We start from the raw sequence: 20,798 nt of genomic DNA, 5'->3' as shown, positions 1-20,798 counted from the left end.
CAATAAAAAAACAGCCGCGATCTGCAAATGGCCCCTGTGCCACACTTTGTTAACCCCTGCCTTAGAGAGTCCACAGTAAATAACGGTCGTGTGTTCAAATGAGATTTAATAACCAGAGAGAACGCACCAAAAAACAAAAAAAAAACAGAGAAGAGTCGCGGTTAAAGTGTGTTGGATGTATCCACAGCGCACATGAGTGGGGGCTTTGTGGGTGGATAGGGGGGCCCGCTCCAATTAGCCCAGAGTAAAGCTGCTTGGATTAATTGGAGCGGGTGGTGTGCAAATGAAGTGCGCTCTCCCCTCTCCCCATTAGCGCTGCTGGGCCAGATCATCTGAGCACATTTGTCATGATGAATTAGCGGCTGCGGGTGGAACGGCCTCGCACAGCGTCACTGCGCTTTCACGCCTCTCACTTCCATGACACCATCAAGGGGAGATGAAGGGGCTGCGCCGCCGCAGCGCAAACTGTGACAGTTGTACCTAAGCCTTCGCCAATGGACGCTCACTGCTTTCTTGGCGTACGCATTAATTCATCCTCGCTAGCGGGTTTCCTATCCCCTCTTGACTGCATGATTAGAGCGCGGGTTAATAGTCTGCATCCTCAAAGATGTCTGCCTCCGGAGACATGAAACCGAGGGAGCACCTGTGATGTCCAGCCTGAACGAAGACCTCCTCATTTAGATCCAGACAGGAACTTTTCTAATGATGAGGATTATTAGAATTCAAATGCAGACAAGAGGAAGTCTTGCGCCATCTAATAATGAAGATAAAGCAGAGGGTTGTGGAGATTCCGAGGAGAACTGGTGAGAGGAACTCAAGGTCAGGTCAGGTTACTCAAGCAATGTTTCCAGCCCAGTTCAGTCCAGTATGGAATCAGTAAACCCTGATCACTCAGTACGCAACTTGTCAATGAAAATGCTATGTGCTGACATTACCCATAAATTAAATGATGTGTCAGGGAAAAATCTGCTGCTGGCCTCCAAAATGATAAGACAAGACAAGCTCTTTGAGAATAATGAGAAGTATACTTGAAAAGGCATGCATGCACGGAGACAAATCAATACAACCTGAACAGACAGCCACTTGAGAAAATGTCTGACTATCCATACTGAAATGTTAGTTAATACAGGAAACCACATATGCGAGGGAAAAGGTGATCGCCTCCTCCTGTGAAGGGCAGAGACAATGAAGGTCAGACTCACATGCCTCGACACCCACGGCTGTTTCAATCAGGTGGTAAGCATGTGGAGGACTTGTTTTGGAGACAAGATGCCTTTAGCCCCCAGCAGAAAACCATAGCAAGTCAGTGTGACATTAACGACTTAAGTCCAAGTCAAGTCTCAAGCGAACACAAGACAAGTCGGGTCAAGTCTGAAGTCATAGGCTTCAAATGTCCAAGTCCTTACAAGTCAAGACCAGTGTGACAAGACTTAGAGAAAAAGAGTGCTGACATAGCATTCAGGATTTAGCCAGTGCACAAAAATGTAATCCACACATTTGTTGTCCGAGTCACGTCCGTGTCATTGATGCCAAAGTTCAAGTCAAGTTGCAAGTCTTAGATGATACGGTCAAGTTGAGTCCAAAGTTATCAAAATTGTGACTTGGAAGTGATTCGAGTCCAAGTTGCGGGACTCGAATCCACACCTGTGCCTGATACTCATGAACTCAAGTTTGCTAAAAACAAACTGTACAGAATGTATGGATATTTTGACAGCCTTCACAGTGGAAACGGTGCAAATACCAAATAAAACTGAACCCAAACTCTTGTTTGAAACCAGTTGTTAGCGGCTGCTTACAGTGTTTTTAACTGGAAGCAGAAAAAAAACAATATCACTTCAGGAAATTTTGGCACCTCTAAATAAAAATGACACTTTTTGTTTCTGCAAAAAATGCAACCAACTGAGGACATGCGGATGTTAGTGCTCAGCGTAGACCGCTGTTGTTGCATTTGTTTTGCTTGTTTTTGGTTTTTCACCTTAGCGCTACTGCATTACAGTCTGATAATGAAGGTTAAAAAATGGCTCCAATTTTTACATGTTCATGTTTTAATGCTTCTGAAATGATGGTTGTTCCTCAAGTATTGAGATATCGTACTTGGTTCAGCGGTCCTTGAATGCACCATAGTTGCTGTGCAAAAGTGAAACATATATGGATCATCTTCCATTATCATTGATTAGTAGGGGTGTCACGAGACACCCAACTCTTGAGAGGCAATGGTCCACAAGAAAAGTGCAACGGAAAAATATGACTAAACAAACTTTATTTGACCGAGTCACAAAACAATGCAGGTGCGTTTCTTGAAATGTTGGCTTTTCAACTGTATTAAAGAGCAGCATTACTTTTGCGATGACCTTCTGTAAATGCACACCATTTTGCGCTGTGCTGTTTGTATTTACTTTGCCTGCCAAATGTCAGTAAGTGTTGACTGTCGCGACGAAAGGCTCTGCATCTTGATGTGTAGTTTTTTCCCCAGATGAGAAAACTGGGTCGAGTGGATATTTTTGAGGTGGGCAAGTTTGTTGTGTTGTCTTTTATGTTTCTACCACTTTCAAACAAATTGGCTCGTTCTTGTTGATGTGCTCATTAATATTCTCACAAGGTGGCTGTGTCATATGGCTTTGCAAGCATCTTTTTCCCTCCTAACTTCTACAACGTTACCTTGCTTTGCTCCTGACAAGGCTCCACTCTTTTGCTGTGTGTGTATGCAAGCAGCACCCTCGAGAAATCTTGTCACGTTTTAATCTCGCAAGATCTTCTAACACCCCTATTGATTAGTGACGAGCATCTATACATTTTATCCTTTAAATGTGTTTAATACCTGGGTGAGGCATATTTAGGGATTGAACCTGGATTGTGTAGTGAGTGAACAATGGCAATTGAAGAGAGAAGGGGAGGGTTCTGGCGCTGAATCTAATCTAATATCTACAACAGTCACTTTTGTTGCTAATGGTGATCCAAAATCGGAGGAGAACCTCAACGTCAAGTTAGCAGGAAGGTTTGGAAAGAGGAGAAAATAGAATCAGAATATATTTTCATGGCCATATAAGTTAACTCACTGATTTTTACTTACATAAAAAAATGCTAAACTGATAAATATACTCACAAAAGATACTTAAAAGACATGATGCCCACATGGGTCCTGCTTCTTTACACAGTGACGTCGCCAACTACTGGCGTGGTATGCATATTACAGCATTTTTGGCCAGGAATGGTGTTTGATAACGCATGCATGTAAAACTTTCCAGTTTATACTAAGTCGATGTTGTGTAAAAGTACCCTGAGGGTTAGCAGGAGTGTCCTGCTGATCACTTGTGTCTCAGCATGTTGCTCTTGGCAAGCACTTCCAGGACAAACAGAGCAAGCAGAGCCATGGAAAGGGAGGCGGCGAAGCGGTGGGGTTTGCAGATTGAGAAAAAGCCATCCTTGGCATCTGTGCATTCACTTTTCAAATTAAACCCAGCAAGAATCCCAAAGGGGAGAAAGAGAAAGCTCAAGCTGGCACTTGTATTGGGGTTCTATTGACAAGAATAGTCAATGTGCCCGGGATTAAAAAGCAATCCCACGTTCAGTGTGACACCTCCCTGCACGCCTTTATGAGTGTCAGTGTGCGCCTTGTACTTCACAAGCCGGGGATCGAGCTGTCGACACGGGGGACAATCGCAGGCGTGAGGGGGGTGCTGAGTGAGCAAGACGCTGGCTGGATATCACCACCGCCGCTCTCCCGCTCTCTTTTTGAACACATGTGATCTGGAAACTCAACTCAGCAGCCAAGCAAATGAGATTAAAGCACCCGTAAAACGCCCTCCACCCCCGCCACGACCCCTCGCCGCCAACACTCTCCCCACCCGCCTGGAGATGGCTCCGGGGGCTGTTGATTTAAATGGCATCCACCACTGTCGGAGCAGATCAATCATAAAAAGCGTGGTGTAATTGGCTTTAAATGACACAACACAGTGTTGCGTGTATCAAAGGATGTTGCAGCACCGTGTGACTTAGGGGCGGCGGCTCCTCGCTATTGATGTGCAGCGCCGTCACATTCCCACTGCTGACTCCAAACATTTTCCCAATACCACTTAAACTGGAAGAGAAATTGAAGAAAAGTAGTACTTGGTTTTTCTTGAGGTTTCTGCCCACTGGGGTAAAATAAGAAAGTATTTTCACTGGGCGAGAACAAAGAGCCCAAAGTGTCAGATGGCTGGATGAGGCCTGTCATTTCTAGGAACGGGAGAGAGGGTCTCCGAACACGGACAGAAAGAAAAGGGAGAGGCAAGGAATGGCAGAACTGTCACATCTTCGCGTAGAATCTGCAAATTCTGCAACACACAATCTTCAACTTATAACCCCTGACTTTTATGTACTTAAACCAACATTAGGAAAACTTCTCATGAGGTCTAATACAGAAGTATAAAAAAATGCAGCCTTTATGAAGATAATAACGCATTTTTTTAATTTGACACTGTCAGGGAGGTAAACATATAATATGTATTTCTCTCACTGTAGCTTGGTGTGATACAGAACTGGTGCAGTATTTCGGAGTGTAAGTCCTGCGACTTATCGGCAGGTGAGACTATATTAAAGGGTCCCTGACGTGATTCATCGACTTTGCTTGGATGTATTATATATTGTAAGTAATTATGTTCTTCATTGTTCGATTTGTTGAAAGCAAACAGTAAATGACTTTGTGATGCAGTTAGGCACACACATTTTGTTCCACAATACACTTCTGCTTTGGAGACTATGTGTCTGTAAGTGATGTGCAACTATAATTATACTGTATAATACCTCAGCCTAATCGCTTCTTTGTTGTAAATCAGCAATGATTGAATCAAGGCATCAGGACTCTTCTTTTTGTCATTCTTTTGTCCAACAGGTTTCTTCAGTTCTAGATTTTTGGGTGTGGAACTTCCTTATTTATGTCCCTAATGTGTATGTTCCCAGGAAGTGGTCAATATATGGTTATTTTTGTTGTTGCCCTTATGGCTGGTGAACAACTGTCCTGCATAACAATGACGCCTCGTTTACACTTGCACGCACTTTGTCTATAACGCAGTGGTATACAATTTTACTTGCCAATGGTGTGCTAGTGAGTAAATTGGTGGTTAACATGCGTGAAGTATGTGTAAACTGTGCGGGGCTGCTTGCCGGTGTGCTAAATTTTGAAATGTTCAAAATTTGTGGCACACATAATGCTCGTAAACTAGTCGTTAATGCAATGTGAACGCATCGTGAACGCACCGCAACCTATACGCAAAGCGTGCTTCTGCGTGTCTCATTAACTTTTCCACCACGTCTTGGAGCAATTAGGGGGAAATTGTCAAGTAATTTCTGTAGCCTCTTGGATCTTCATTGTGATTTTCTGTCAATAACTAATCATAATGCCCAAAGCAATATCTTCTAGTCAGCAATTCCCTCTCCCACACTGTCTGTGTCTTTTTTTCTAGTTTATTGCCTCCTTCCTGCTCTTTGCACATTCTCTACCTTTCTTTATTGCATGAGCTTCTTCTCTGGAGTTCAACATCTTGTAGGTCCCTTGCAAATTGATGAATTAATGAAGCTAATGCGGAGTGATGCGTGGCGTTACGCGGGACGCAGCGAGACACAGGGGGATCAAACAATGCCACGACTTCTTCACAGATGCGGGAAGTGGTGGTGACAATGCATACCCATGCAGGATCAATGTACAGCGTACTATTCTCGTGCACTAGACAGTACTTGACAAGGTGTGAATAAGTCAGGCCGCAGCGCACCATTTTTGGTCACAAATTGCAAGTGAGTAATTTATGCGTAAAAACAACGTAAACAGTGTGCAAACTCGTCTTCACGCTTCAGCCGTGCCATAAATGAAGAAATAAATGACCCATATTGCTACGGTAAATTGTCCGCCTGCGTGGTGGTAAAAACAATTTGGTAGTGGCTACTCTCCTGTGGAATGCGACAATCTTTGGGGGGCACATGTTACAACATTGTTGTAAGCAGATGATAGGTGATGAAGGTAGGTTGTATAGAAAAGGCGTTTCTACTGTAGTTTGACATACTGGAGATATCTTCTTTCGCTCTTCCCTATCCAGAATTTAGACGTCATTGTCCTCAAAGGAATGTCCTTTCTTTTTTAAATGAACTGCTGACTCTGAGCCTGAAGAAACTGCTCTCCTACGTCGTGCCATGTGTACAAGTGTTGTTTTGGTCCCTCCAATGTACAGGTCATTGCGCTCATTACTACACTGCACTGTATAAACAACATTGCTGAGTTTGCATGTCGGAATTTTGTCTTTAGGGTGAACCAGCTTCTATCTGAGGGTTCTGAAGGCTTTGAAGTGCATGAGTATGTTACGTGTGGAGTTTCTCTGACAAAGCAGCCACATACGAGACCACCACATTCCGCTTGTTTCTATCCTTAGGCTGGGGTGTTATAGGCCTTCATTTGCTGCCATTTTTGACAAAGGCCCAGTTAGGAAACCCACGTCAATTCATTGTGTCAGACATGTACTGACAAATACTACAAAGCCATAGACACACACATATACCCCCCCCCCCCCCCCCCCCACACACACACACACACACACAGTGACCGTAGGTTCCTGAAGCTCTAGTAGGCCTGAACAATCTCCAGCCAATTAAAACTTTGTGATCCTCCTGTGATCTGGAAGAGGCCTAAGCTTGCAGGAATTTGTCCGTGCAAAGACGTCTCATTTCCTCTGACAAAACAGCAGCACATGTGCGAGCTTCAAGGAGCCTCAAGTGGTCTCACTATTCCTCGCTCTTGGGGGTTTGCACTTTGAGGGGCCACGCCGGTCTCCTACGGCGTCATTAGCCCCGACATCACTCTGCAGCAAGTGGAATCAACGTGGAGATGATTGTGTTTTCATATCTGAGGTGATGAAGGGAATTGATTATGCTTGTTTGATATGTGCACTGCATACATCTGCCTTGACATCCCGTAATGCATCATTTCAGCAGGCTGCATATGTTGTGTGTCACCTAGTGGTGACACGGTGAGGTGGCAGCCACCCAGCTTCCAAACTGATTTTCATCGGATCCCCCCTCAGATAATGTTCATTTCACAGATAACAGTGAATCTATAATATGTAGTAAAATGCAAATTAATCCATCCCTCCCCCATGCAGGAAAAATACCCCGAAGAATAGACTTCATTTTCTTAGCATATCTCTCTTGAAATGCTGTTCAATCTTTTCGAGTGTGATAAGCTGGAGTGCAGCTTTAAATAGTTTTTTTTTCTTTTTAATCGAATAAGATAATTCAGTACGGCAGACAATCACACCTTCAAACCTCGGTTTTCAAACGCCTCTTTGGACCTGCCCTTTCAGCAGGGCAAAGTCCATCCCGATTCTTTTGCTCTTTTGAGAAATAGCGCTAAGAGTCTCAAGTAAGGTTTACAATTTCATATCACTGTAAAAGAGAGTAGATACAAGCAATTGCAGTGCTGAATGCTCAGAATGGTCAGCCCACCAGCCAAAGTCTAGTGAGGTCCAAACGATCTCAAAAGTGAATCCTCATCCTCCTCTTCCTCATAAGCCTGCTATGGAGCAGTGTTGTTTTTGGCAGCCATTTAATTTTTAGCCTGAGTCTTTTGGACAAAAATGCTTCTTATATTTGTGACATTTTTTCTAAATTGCGATAGTTTTAGTCCAGATTTACTCGATGAAAACTAAAAACCACTTTAGTCGCCAAAAACTAAAAACATTTTTGTCAGTTTTTGTTTAAAAAAAATAATTTAAAAAAACATAATTTATGTCAATAAGTATTGGAAATTGGATGAGGAAAAAAACAAAGAGGAGATAGAATTACTCTTTACTACACCTGTAAAAGTCTACAGGTGAATACAAAATCAAATGTAGGTATATCATATCTTAAAATACATCATACCCGCACAATAGCATTAGCATTAGCATTAGCAATAGCACCCGCATTGTAAATGTCAGAATGTTATCCATCCATCCATTTTCTATACCGCTTCATCCTCATTAGGGTCGCGGGGGCATGCTGGAGCCTATCCCAGCTGACTTCGGGCGACAGGCGGGGTACACCCTGGACTGGTCGCCAGCCAATCGCAGGGCACATATAGACAAACAACCATTCACACTCACATTCATACCTATGGACAATTTAGAGTCGCCAATTAACCTCACCTGTATGTTTTTGGGAATGTGGGAGGAAGCCGGAGAAAACCCACGCGCACACAAAAACACACAAAACTCCACACAGAAATGCCCAGGGGAGAATCGAACCCAGGTCTTCCCAATCTCCAGACTGTTCCTGTATTGGCCAACATGCTAACCACCGTGCGGCCCTCAGAATTTATGTAAATGAAAATACATTTTGGAAATATGGGCCATTAATTGTATTTAAAAAATAACTCGTCCCACTTTGTTTGATGGTCCTTGAATGCACCATTGCGCGTGCTAACTTTCTCCCATGCTGTACAGATAGAATACTTTACTGTACTTTCCCCCTTTTTCCTTCACCTCATATTTGGTACCAAAGGATACAATCTGTGAATGCATAAAGGTACGCTTTGATGACCTTACTGACTTGTAGTGTGCATATTTTTTGGTCAACCAGCTCAAGTTAATGTATGCTAGCACACTGCCTCTTACCTCACACAACAAACAGTGCCGTTATAATCTTCCGCCAGAGATTTGTGGAAACACGAGCCAGTCAAAAAAGGGTCAAAAAATGTCGCGAACATTTTTGCTCAGTTTTGTCTTGTCAACAAAAACTCGCATACGACTCGTCACAATTTAGTCATCAAAGAGCCATGTTTCATCGTGAAAAAAAGATTCATCAATAAAATAATTTCGTCATCGTCATCATTGATGAAAACAACACTGCTTTGGAGGCAGTCCCAATGATGAGGAAATTTACTGTTAACTGTTTGTTGGTGTGATGTTGTGATCTGGTTTCAACCAATCCTTGGCTAGGGGGCTGGGCGACTCAGTCAGAGACAGAAAGATGAGTCATAAAAAAACCTATGTGTGTATGTGTGATCTTTATTAAAAAGAACAGGATGCCTTTTGTTCAAAGTGAAAGGTCCTGGTGAATGTGTAATCTTTCTGTTGTAGACTTGTAGAATCCAGAACAGAGTGGAAAATATTCCATTCCTAACAAGGCCCCGTTTTCCCATGATTCAGTTTTCCAATATAATGTTCGTCAAAATGTTGCCTCCATTTTTGTGCACTGTCTTGGTTTTTGCACATTACTGTGCCTAACAAACTACTTTGCCCAAACAAAGCACCCTCTGCGTTGCTGACTCCCGGTCTGTGCATTTACCCATTGAGTGCGACTGCTAAATTTGATAAAGCAGGTGACTATTGACTTTTTCATGCATCCTGTCACGAATGACGTTGCCACCAAATTTGGTGACCGTCTTTTAAACTAGTGGCAAGGGCTAATTTATTTAAAAATTTAAAGGGGGTGCTTCTGAGTGAGTTTTGGTTGTTTGTGTTCGAGACCACTGACATTTTCGCCAGACCTGATGCAGTTGCAAATTTTGGCAGGTTTTTGTGCATATTAAGGCCCTCAAAAATGTGAGGAAAGTGCCGGCATGATGATAATAATAATAATAAACAGTTTTAAGAGGACCTTTGCACGTCGGCCCTAATAAACAAGCTTTTAGACCTAACTGATGCCGTGTCGGCAATAAACATGACAGCAGGTTTGAGTGTGCATTCAGCGCCTTTGTGCTGCAATGAAGCGTTTATGGCTTCTCCTGTGAAGCTGCTAATTGCAAGAAAGAGACTCAACCTGCACTGCAAGTTTGCACACATTTCTACCGCCAAGGTGTCCTTTGTGAGTGTGTGAAGATTTTCTTTAAATGCCACGAGGAGTGAAAGCATTTACAGGATCCCAAGAATGAACTAAATGGCACATTTAGCTGAGGGAATAATGGAACGTCTACTAGCAGTGCCGCCTAGTCAAGTGGCCGTCATGACGAGCACATTACTACCATCATTAAAGCAACAGAAAAGAGGCGGGAAGAGTTGCTTTTGTGTTCACTAAATACTGTTTCTTCATCCCCGGGGTATTCCAAACCCCTTATCATAAAAATATCCCAGTGCAGCCACAATCTGTAGATAGCATTGAGCAGTGGGAATCCAAGAGGGACAGCTTAGTGAAAATAAAAACAGAGCGCCGTGCCGAGAGCTGAGCTTCTGCAGAGATAATGCAGAGTGCAGCTTTATCCGAGGACGGCACGCAGCCGCTCCAAATGAAAGGAGACTGGGAGGCGTCTTTAAGAAACCCACTTACCTGAACGTGCATGGAGGCTGCAGACGGCAGCACAATCGCACAATAATGCCGCCATTGTTCACACTACTTTGTCTCACGCAAAAGTTTCCTGCCCGCTGAGCTTAGCGGGTGAGTGATGTTCCTGCACGGGGCCGCCGTGCGAATATTTGTCATGAGAACTTGTCTCTTACCTATTTTAGTTAAAGGGCTGGAGAAGAGCTGCTGCAGAAGTTTGTTCTCGGATGTTCTCAGCACGACCACGATGTCTGCAGGGAGAGTGTCTCGGTTCTTCTCCAGAAATCCAGTCACACTGTACATCACCTGTGCAAACATGCCGTATTTTATTCTTTTCATAGCTTAAACAGATTGAACGCAATACATCAGGGGTGTCCAAAGTATGGCCCGGGGACCATTTGCGGCTCACGGCTCTTTTTTTATTGGCCCGTGGCACATTCTAAAAATATTTGGATAAACACAAAAAAACATAAAAAAGAAATTAAAAACAGCAAAAAGGGAAAAATCAGCAGTAATTTTACAAGAATAAAGACAGAACGTGAAGAGAAAAATGTTATAATTTAACAAGAAAAAGTCATAATATTACTAGAATAATGTAATCTCATGAGGAAAAATATTTTAGTAGCATAAAGGTGAAATACTAAGGAAAAAAAAAAGGGGGTTGTTACGATCAGGGTTTTATGCTGCCAATTCCAGGTGCCGTGTAAGGGGAACAAGTCAGGAGAATTCCAAGGTCCCTTGACTGCCAGGAGGCCCAAAAAAAAGGTAATTATTAAAAATTAAAAAAGGGGGCCCAACGTGATTATTTTTTTCAGAATTCCTGGCTGCACCCCTGCTATTGACTATATGATATGAAAAAGAGAACCATAAAATCACCTTCATTTGACTTTTTCAAGAGAACATGCATCACCAGTGAAACTTCCAGAGGATGAGACGCCTTTTTTAAGGAGACTTTGGATGTGAGAGTACATTGGTGGATCTCTAGCAGGACTTGCAGGTAGCACATAGGTGCGCTCCAAGTGAGGGAGAAGTCAGCAAACCCGGTGTCTTCCACCGCTGAGAAAGGCTGGTCATCTCGTCTGATGAATTGAGTTATCTTTCAGGTTATTAGCTCAGCCTTCTGACTGCCACGCACATATGGGTGACTGTTGTCCAGTGTTTTGGCTGCGTTAGTTGCCGTTTGACTGATGATCACACCATGAGCCTCAAAAACTCACCATACTCCATCAAGTGTTTGTTCTTCAAATGCCGTATTAAATTAAAGCTTTTTATTTCGTGGCATGTTTTGCAGGGTGAAAAATGTACATTATTGTCACAAACGATATGGAAGTTCTACACGGCAGACATCTTTGTTTTTGGTTTGGCATGCCTGTGTAAAAAAGTGAAAACTGGTAGGGGGACGTCTACCCAAGACGTTAGCGCAAAACACTACACTGCACATAGGGATCGCTATAGGCTGCAAAAGCACAAGGCGGAGGTGATCGGGTTTTGTGATCAACGTTGAAAGGCATTTATCAGCATGTGCTTTTTCACGGAAATCGTCCGATACTGATCGGTGGCTGATCAAGTGGAACATCTCTAAAACCGACAGTTTTTTTTTGGCCATAATGTTACGACAAACGAAACAAACTAAAGTTGTAATTTTTGGAAAATTAAGTTGTGGAAAAAGTTATAATATTATGGTAATAATTATGGTAATATAGGCGCGAGCATACCCCCGTGACCCTAATGAGGACAAGCGGCATAGAAAATGGATGGATGGATTATGGTAATAAAGTCAAAATTATTATGGAAATAATGTCATAATTATAAAAAAAAGAAAACAGTCAAATAAAACAGTAAAATAAAAAACTGCTGTTGTTTAATGAGAATAAGGTAAAAATATAAAAAAAAAAAAATCGTTTCCTAATGAGAAAAAAGCCACATCTGTCATGTTTTGTCTTTGTTGCTTTGCATGCTGTCCTGCAGAAGGCGGAGCTGATTACACACACCTGTGAACAATTACCTGGACCCTTATTAGCTGCTGCAAGACAGCAGGCTGGTGCCAGTTATTCCTTGCATTCTCCTGCTCACCTACAGCCATACCCGCTCCCCTGGGGATTCCTAACCGGTATAGCCTTGAGTATCTTTGTATCTTTCCTGCGTGCTATCTCGCAGTCATTGTTACCTGTCACTAAGGTTAATACTGCTACCTTTTTCAGCAGCTCCTTTATTTCTGCTAGTATGTTTTCTTCCCTGCCTTTATTTTCCACGGCAATGTTTTTCGTTATGTGTATTTTTCTGGCTTTTTGCCCTGAGTCTTTTTGTTACCATTTTTGTACACTTTTGTTTGTCTTCGAGCAACCTTCTTGTAGTAAAATATTTTTTGTTTCAACACCGTGTGTACCACTCTCTGCGTCTTGGGATCCAAATCCCGGCCAAGCCGAATCGTGACAACATCCATCCATCCATCCACCCATCCATGCATTTTCCAGGTCCGGGTCGCGGGGGCAGCAGTCTCAATAGGGAAGCTCAGACTTCCCGGTCCCCGACCACCTCCTCCAGCTCCACCGGGAAGACACCAAGGCGTTCCCAGGCCAGCTGTGAGACATAATCCCTCCAGCGTGTCCTAGGTCTGCCCCGAGGCCTTCTCTCGGTTCGGCATACCCGGAACACCTCACCAGGGAGGCGTTCGGAGGGCATCTGGACTAGATGCCCGACCCACCTAAACTGGTTCCTCTCGATGTGAAGGACTAGCGTTCTACTCTGAGCCCCTCCCGGATAACTGAGCTCCTCACCCTGTCTCTTAGGGTGAGTCCAGCCACCTTACAAAGGAAACTAATTTCAGCCACTTGTATCCGCAATCTCGTTCTTTCGGTCATGATCCAAAGCTCATGACCACAGGAGAGGGTGGGAACATAGATCGACCGGTACATTGAGAGCTGAGCCAAAGTGCAGCATGCCCCCGCGACCCTAATGAGAAGAAGCAGCATAGAAGATGGATGGATGGATGGATGGATGGATGGATGGAACTCATAATATTAGTTATAAGTTTTTTAAAGACTGGTTGGGGAAAAAGTTAGAATTTTCTGAGAATAAAGTCATAATATTACAAATAGGTGGATACAGTAGATGCCCATTATACACAATCCTGTGTTTGAGACATGAACACATCTTTCTCTTTTCTGTGCATTGTAAAGATATAACAACAGCTAAAAAAGAAGCAGCTAATTAATGAGGGTAATTGCACACACCTATGCCGCCTACAAAGTCCGCTATTAAAACGGCTCCAAAAACCTCCAACAAGGTTTTATGGTTTTATATCCATGCTGTGAGCATGTAATAACAGGTACATAGTTGCTACGCTATCTGGCTAGTAGCTAGCCAGTGTGGTGTGGCAAGGTGTCAGTTACGGCAGTAACGTAGTTCTCTCTATAATAACAATGTCGCTGTAACTTGGTTAATATGTAGGTCACATTATGTAAATGGAGCGTTGTTGGCACTTTTTGGAGTTTTTTTCAGAAGGCTTTATAGGCAGAATAGGTGCGTTACACTACGTGCATTCTTAGCTGCCTCTTTTTAGCAGTTTTTATATCTTTAGAACGCACAGAAAAGAGAAAGACATTTGTGTTCATGTCTCATGAGGATTGTGGATGATGGGCAAAATTTTTAAAAAGTGCAGTGTTCCTTTAGGAAAATGTTATTAAAAAAACACCTGATACTAATAACAGTTGATACTAATAATAGGCCTTTTCACCTATATGACAAAGCCGAGATGCCGTTTTTTCTTGAAATATATATAACTTCTTATTTACAAAATATCAACGTTGCATCCATTCATTTTTCACTGTGTGGCCCCCACTGGCTAAACGTTTGGACATCCCTGCGGTACAAAAGGCTTAAAAGCCAATGATTCTGCTAAATCAACACGGGATAGTTCATGCACACATTAGAGACTGATTGGATACCTTTCCTGCAAAGTGCAGAATCCCAAATGAAAGCTCGAGCCGTTTCGGTATCCAAAAGTATTTGCAGCGGAGATTGTCTTCAAACTTGTCTGGAAAAAAGAAGCAGACACACAAACATAAAGTTTGTTCAGTATAGGATGTAGCGTAATCCCTCAGTCATGGCGGTTATAAATGTTTGTAGTTAGAGCACAGAAAACCTGTTTACAACCTTCTAAATAAGCTTTTTAACATTATTAGAGCTCTGTAGACATGAAAAAACACCCTTATAGTCACCTTTACACTTCTATTACCCAATATAGTAGACATACGGTCAAACCTGTCTGAGCGGCCACCTGCATATAACAGCCACCTGCCTATAGCGGCCACTGAAAAATCCCCCGCAGAAAATTTGCGTGTTATAGACCCTGTGTATAGCAGTCACCTGTCTAAAGCGGCCAGCGGCCACCCATTTTGTATCCCTTGGTCAATATCTGACCGCATATAGCGGCCAAAATACCGACTCAAGCAGAAGCTTCACGCACGAAAAAGTTTTGTTTTTTAATCAATGAAGCCGTCGTGTGTAGACTTTAATTACTGAGTTCTAGCTCAGTCACAATCATTCACAAGATCCACACAAACTGTCAGTTGTTCCACATAAAAAAAAGCAGTCTTCTTTGGAGCTTGTTGCAGACAGTGACACCGTTTATTTCCTGGTGTGAGACAATGTGCACTGGTCAATACTATAATGCCGCTTGTTGTGGGGAAGGTGAGACTCACGTCGCCGATGCACTTTAATGGCTTTATTAACAGCGGAGAACACAGCAGGACTTTACATCCACGCCAACATAAACACACTTCCCAACTCTCTCCAAACTCACAGCTAGCACTGAGCCTAGCTCTCCTGCTCGTGATGTCGCACTGTCACTTCCCAATGAACTAAAGCTGTAATGACACTCTGCGGTATACTTGAATATAGTAGCACAGCTTTGTTCCGTGGGTGGTGTAGAATAACAAGCCTAGTTGTTCTTTACAACTTTTATCCGCAGTCCCACAGTGCCCTCTACTGGTCAACATGTAACAGTATAATTATATGTATCTGCAAACACAACAAGCTTCGAATCACAGACATGTTAATATGTGCCTGCACAAATTCAAAATGGCCGCCAACCTGTCTATAACGGCCACCTGCCTATAGCGGTCACTTTTGCCGTTTCCCTTTAGTGGCCGCTGTAGACAGGTTTGACTGTAGTTACATAAAATAAGCCATTAAAGACATGATTAAGACTCATACTCGTGTGTATTGCTGTGAATGTGTTCCAGTGGGACAGACAGGAAGTGAGTTCAGAGTTGAGTTGAGTTTTAGCTTGGCGTGGGTTATGGTTGCAACAGTAGCCTATGTTAGGGATTATTGTGCCTGTTTGAGGATCTCTTGTTCCAGCAAATAAGTCTGGTGCTTGTGTGTCCCATCGAACATTACAGACACCTAGTGACCAGTGTAAAATATTACATGTCATCAGAGCATCTTTCAGTGCGTCTTCTGAATGCCTTATATTTGTATTTTACTACATTTAGCTATTTTTATGCTAAAAAAATATTAAATTGAAGCAAAAAAATACATAACATTTGCTTAAATATGCAACTTTTTGACTAATAAAAGGTCCAATTCAACCACGAAACAGCATGATTTATTAATGATTTTTTTTTAAATTAAACATTTAATTTAACATTTAAAACAAAAGTTAGACAAAAATAGGTAAAATTTGCTTAAATATGCATATTTTTACAGAAAATGCAGACTCAAAGTAATTTTCCCCGCATCGCTTTGGCGCCCCTGCTAGCATGACGCCCCTATGCATACAGTGCATACCCACTTTTGATAAACATTGTTTTTAAATGTGCTAAAATAGTCACATAATAGCTAAATACAAACATCCTCTTTATACACAAACGGCTAAATATCCCATAATATTTGAATAACTGCCAAATAATACATCTGTGTGACCTACAGGATATTTAATGCTACTTTTGGATATCTACAATGTGTTCGTATGGTGTGGGTCCCAGTCAAAGGCAGCCGCTCACAGGTCAGACTTTTATATAATGAAAACATGACATTTACAGTGAAATATTTGCAGGTCAGCGCATATCAAAGTAGCCGCTAACTACGTGGGGTCAATGTCATACTGTCTAGTTAACCGAGCAGTGGCTGTGTGGTCCAAAACGGCTGTGGAAGGTGGAGAGCGCAGCCCATCTCACGGACCTCCTGCCCCACCCACATACACACCATTTAGACACCTTCTACTTCCTCCTATTGAGAAACGTTTTTGAATGTGTCTTCTGAATGCCTTGTACAGTAGACGCCCCTACAACGTAAATAATTCGTTCCGAGAACGTTTATGTTATAGGGTTTTTACGTTATACGAAGCGTAAAATACATGTAAATAGCCTAATCCGTTCCAAGAGCTTCCCAAACTCACCCCTTTGGCCCTTCAAAATATTCAAACTCCACCAAATATGGTGGGAAAATATAAGATAACGTTAGCATAAACATAGTAGAGCAACATTCCAATATAAAAGGTAATAAATAAGATTACTGTAAATGAATAAAACTGAAAAACAAAAACTATCAACTAGTTTAAGGGCGACCGCGATGAGGAAGGGAGGTTGGGACAAGCCTGTCTCTCACACAAACTCACGTATGCGCTGTATAAATCAGCCAATGAGATGAGAGCGTAGGCGGTGCCCCGATAATCAGCCAATGAGATGATTGTGTTTTATGCATGTCAGCGCCCTCACCCACTAACGTGTGGTCGGTGGCCTGTGGGAAGCGGCTCTCCTCGTCCAGCAGGGAGAGCAGACCCATGGGTTTCTGCAGGAACATGTCCAGGATGGGCCTGTTGTCCTCGTACTCCACCAGGCTGGCATCCACTCCCTCGCTCTGGTACTCCATCTCATCACAGCCGCAGCATTTGGAACAATCACGTTAATGAGTTCTCCAAATGACCCAATTAAACAAATATTATTTGTGCAAGTTTCTAATCAAGCTATCCAAACAGCTGTGTGTGTGTGTGTGTGTGTGAGTGTGTGTGTGTGTGGTTGCAGCATAATGGAGTCTTTCACTGAATGCATAACATGGCTCTGAAGTAACAAATAGTGCCACTTACTTATTCATAATTGATTTCAATTTGCAAATAACCCAGAGTCCTATCACATTATTGCATCTATTTAATTTTAGATCAAAAGTTGCTTTAAAAATATATTTTAACTAATAAAGTGGAACCAATGGCTGTAAATCATCCTCATGTATAAATCATGATGTCACTGAGTGTGTACAACAATATTGGATTAAAATCCCACTTGTGCTGAGGCCTACAAACACTCACGTCTTTCTAGAAGAGAAACTTTTTCCACTTGCTGGAGGCCTGATCAGTGAAATCATTATGTCATTCTGTACATATATAATCTTATCATTAATGTGGACATCTGAAAAGCACATCAATTCTTCCTAAATATGATACTTGTCTTAGCTGAGTATTTTTTATGCACGGCTTCTAAAGAAATGACCGGTATGTCACTTATATAATTAAAATAAACTGCCATTTCCAGCCTTACGAGTAATTTCAGACCGTAGAACGGTGTATATTCATATTAGAGTTGCAGGATATCTTTTTTTTTCAAACCAAAACTGATAACTTTCTGCTTCTCAAGACCGTTATGGCACCAATAGTCCAAATCAAATATCATGATATTATTACTACCGCATCACTACTATCAGGAGAACCAGAGTATAGAGCGGAGGGAGCCACCTGCTGTGGCCCAGCAAAGTGCACTATACTCGGACACATGCTCCGAGCAGCCGGTGTGACGCCAAGGAGGTCTCTGATAAAACCTTTTGCATTTTTCAAACGCCGCGTCGCTGTTGTTTCAGGTGTATGATAAAGTTTTTTTGTGTGCTCGATGGTTTTGGTTTCTCCTCATCGTGGAGCATTTGGTACAGCTAGCACGCAAAATGTCGTGATATACGACAGGCCGTGTGTCATAATCTGTGTTGTCGCTCTGCTGCCGCCTGCCTGCCTTTTGTTTTATTTCATGCTGGCCTGCAGAGGCGGAGCTGTCGGCACAGACCTGCAGCCAGTTACATCTACACCTTCTTAAGCTGGTTGAAGGCAGCTGTTCAGTGCCAGATTGCTCCTTCATTCCTCACCTGCAACCTGTGCCAACCTGCCTTGTATATTCCTTGTTCGCTAGCTTTCTGATATCAGTACCTACCTGAGTATTTTTCCTGCTTGGGTACTTCCAGCAGTGATCCTGGTTGGTGTGCAACAGCTAATGATAAGTACCTGCTTGGTTTTCAGCAGTGATTTCTGTTCACCTCTTGTGTGTTTTTTCCCTGCAGCACCTTTGGCTCGCAGCGCTTTTTGTTAATCATTTATCTGTGGCTTATCCCTGTATTTTTGTTCTTGGACTGTTCTTGGATTTTTGTATTTTTGTGTTGCCTTTTTCCTCCACGGAGGTCTCTTTTTGTCTTCAACCTTTGTTAATTATTAAACCGTCGTGTTCCTCTTTGCGGATTTGCTCACCCACACAGTATTGGTAATCTTAACTGATTGAAGCGTTTTTTGAAATGATCAGTTATCAGAGCTATTTTGAATGTTATCGGATTTATTGGTTTGATGTCATAATTCCTTCATAATTCCCGATAATTACCATGCACCCCCAATTTATAGAAAACACATGGTTTTCTAAGTGTGTATTATTTATTGGTATTGACTTCACTCAAAAAGAATATTTCCACCTTTAAAGTAGAAGAAAAAAATAAGCATTTAAAGCAGGGATGTCCGAGGTTTTCACTGGCCCTCGGTATATTGTAAGCATAAAATCCATTCATTACTAAAGAGGTATATTGTTACACATTACACAAATTTAAAGCTATGTAATGACTCTACAAATTCCATATTCCATGTGTATTTATTTATATTTAGATTTTTTATATTTATTTTATTTTTATTTTATATATTTTTTTATTTTTTATTTTATATTTATTTATTTATATATGTATATTTTTTTATCTGAACAGTATTTACATATTATATTTTTACGGTTAGGGGCCGCATACTAAAAAATGAAAGGAGGTGGGGGCCGCATTTACATTTTTTTTAAACCAACCCATGTAGATATGAAAAAAATGTTTTCATATTTCAAGAAAAAACAGCCTGCATCAAAGTATATTATTAGTATGAATGAACTTTTTCTCCTTACGTTAAGCTTTTTTGCTCTTTTATCCTTTTTTTCTGTTTTTATTTTATACATTTTACAAAATTTCAACTTTCTTCTTGTACATTTTTTTCTCTTAATATCATGTCTTTATCCTCAGAATATTTTGACTTTCTTATCGTAATATTATAACTGTTACCCAACCTAAATTTTCTAAAATTGCAACTTTTTTCTTTGTTTTGTTTGTCATAATACTATGACTGTTAAAAAATTACATTACCAGTCTTTAATACGCTATAACATGCTATGCTATTTTTTTGTCTTAATATTATTACTTTTGTCTTTATTCTCGTAAAATTACAGCTCTTTTTTCCAATGGTGCTAAGTTTTCTTGTTTCATTTTATTTTTAGAATGTGCTGAGGGCCAAACAGCCACGGGCCCCCGGGCTGCACTTTGGATACCCCTGATATAATATATTGTAATATAATATTTTTATATAATATAATAATATTAAAATAAATAGCAATGATATCTAATATTTGTAAATATATTATATATTTATAATCCACTTAATAGATATATTAAATTTATAGATATAAAGATATATTAAATAGATAATATATTAAATAGATAATTAAAAAGAAACATGAAAGAAATGATCAGAAACGAATTACAATGAATGCTCATGCTCAGCATCAAGAACGAGTTTGTGTTATAAATCACAAATTGAAATAAACTTTGATCACGTAAGCGTGCCGCAAAGTTTGTACAAGCGCTGCAAGACGGGTCAGATATTCGCAGAGAAGCTGGAGTGAATCATGACAGGTGGCCTGGCTGGTCCACCAGTATGTCATTTTCAGGTTAAGATTCATTACAACAATTACAAAAATGACGCCTTAAGACGCTCTACGACAAGTAAGAAAAATTGCCATTCCGAGCATGCGTCTTGATGATATTAGGACATAATAATATAAAGCATCATGTAAAATCGCCCAGTCTAATAAAACTCACCTGTTCCAGGGCAAAAATGTGCTGGTTGAAGTAAAACTGGATCTGCTCGTTTGCGATGTTGATGCACAATTGTTCAAAGGAGTTCTTCTTGAAGTTTTCAAAGCCAAAGATGTCCAGGATTCCCACGTTCATGCCGCTCTCTGCGGCGCTTCAAAGCAAACAAAAAAAAGCGGGACAAACAAACTTATTAGAACGGCAAATCCCAGCAGCCATTTCCATTCATCAAACTTTCATGACAATCAACCCAAATACTTTGCCTGCCTGCTGTTGAGAAGTAAAAAGTATCAGCTTCATTCATATCAGCGTGTATTGGTTCAACCTTGGGTCATTTTCATGACACCTTCTCATACTAACTAAAAACCTGACAGGGGGAGTCCAAATTTCAG

The 20,798-nt window shown here is 41.4% G+C and overlaps 1 protein-coding gene across 5 annotated transcripts in view; it reads right to left on the bottom strand.

Annotated features, from left to right (window-relative positions):
• myo3b (myosin IIIB) overlaps positions 1 to 20,798 on the bottom strand; it is a 185,807-nt gene that overhangs the window by 81,471 nt on the left and 83,538 nt on the right. For all 5 annotated transcript variants that reach the window (XM_054786516.1, XM_054786514.1, XM_054786515.1 and 2 more), the window contains 4 exons: positions 20,413 to 20,560; positions 16,983 to 17,136; positions 14,208 to 14,296; positions 10,437 to 10,566 (listed from right to left, as the gene is read on the bottom strand). In XM_054786516.1, coding sequence (XP_054642491.1) covers positions 10,437 to 10,566; positions 14,208 to 14,296; positions 16,983 to 17,136; positions 20,413 to 20,560 — 521 coding nt within the window. The remainder of the gene's footprint in view (positions 1 to 10,436; positions 10,567 to 14,207; positions 14,297 to 16,982; positions 17,137 to 20,412; positions 20,561 to 20,798) is intronic.

Source organism: Dunckerocampus dactyliophorus, chromosome 9 (assembly GCF_027744805.1).
Source record: "Dunckerocampus dactyliophorus isolate RoL2022-P2 chromosome 9, RoL_Ddac_1.1, whole genome shotgun sequence".
Classification (NCBI taxonomy): Eukaryota; Metazoa; Chordata; class Actinopteri; order Syngnathiformes; family Syngnathidae; genus Dunckerocampus; species Dunckerocampus dactyliophorus.
The sequence above is the reverse complement of the archived record's forward strand: the minus strand, read 5'-3'. Positions and strand labels throughout refer to the sequence as shown.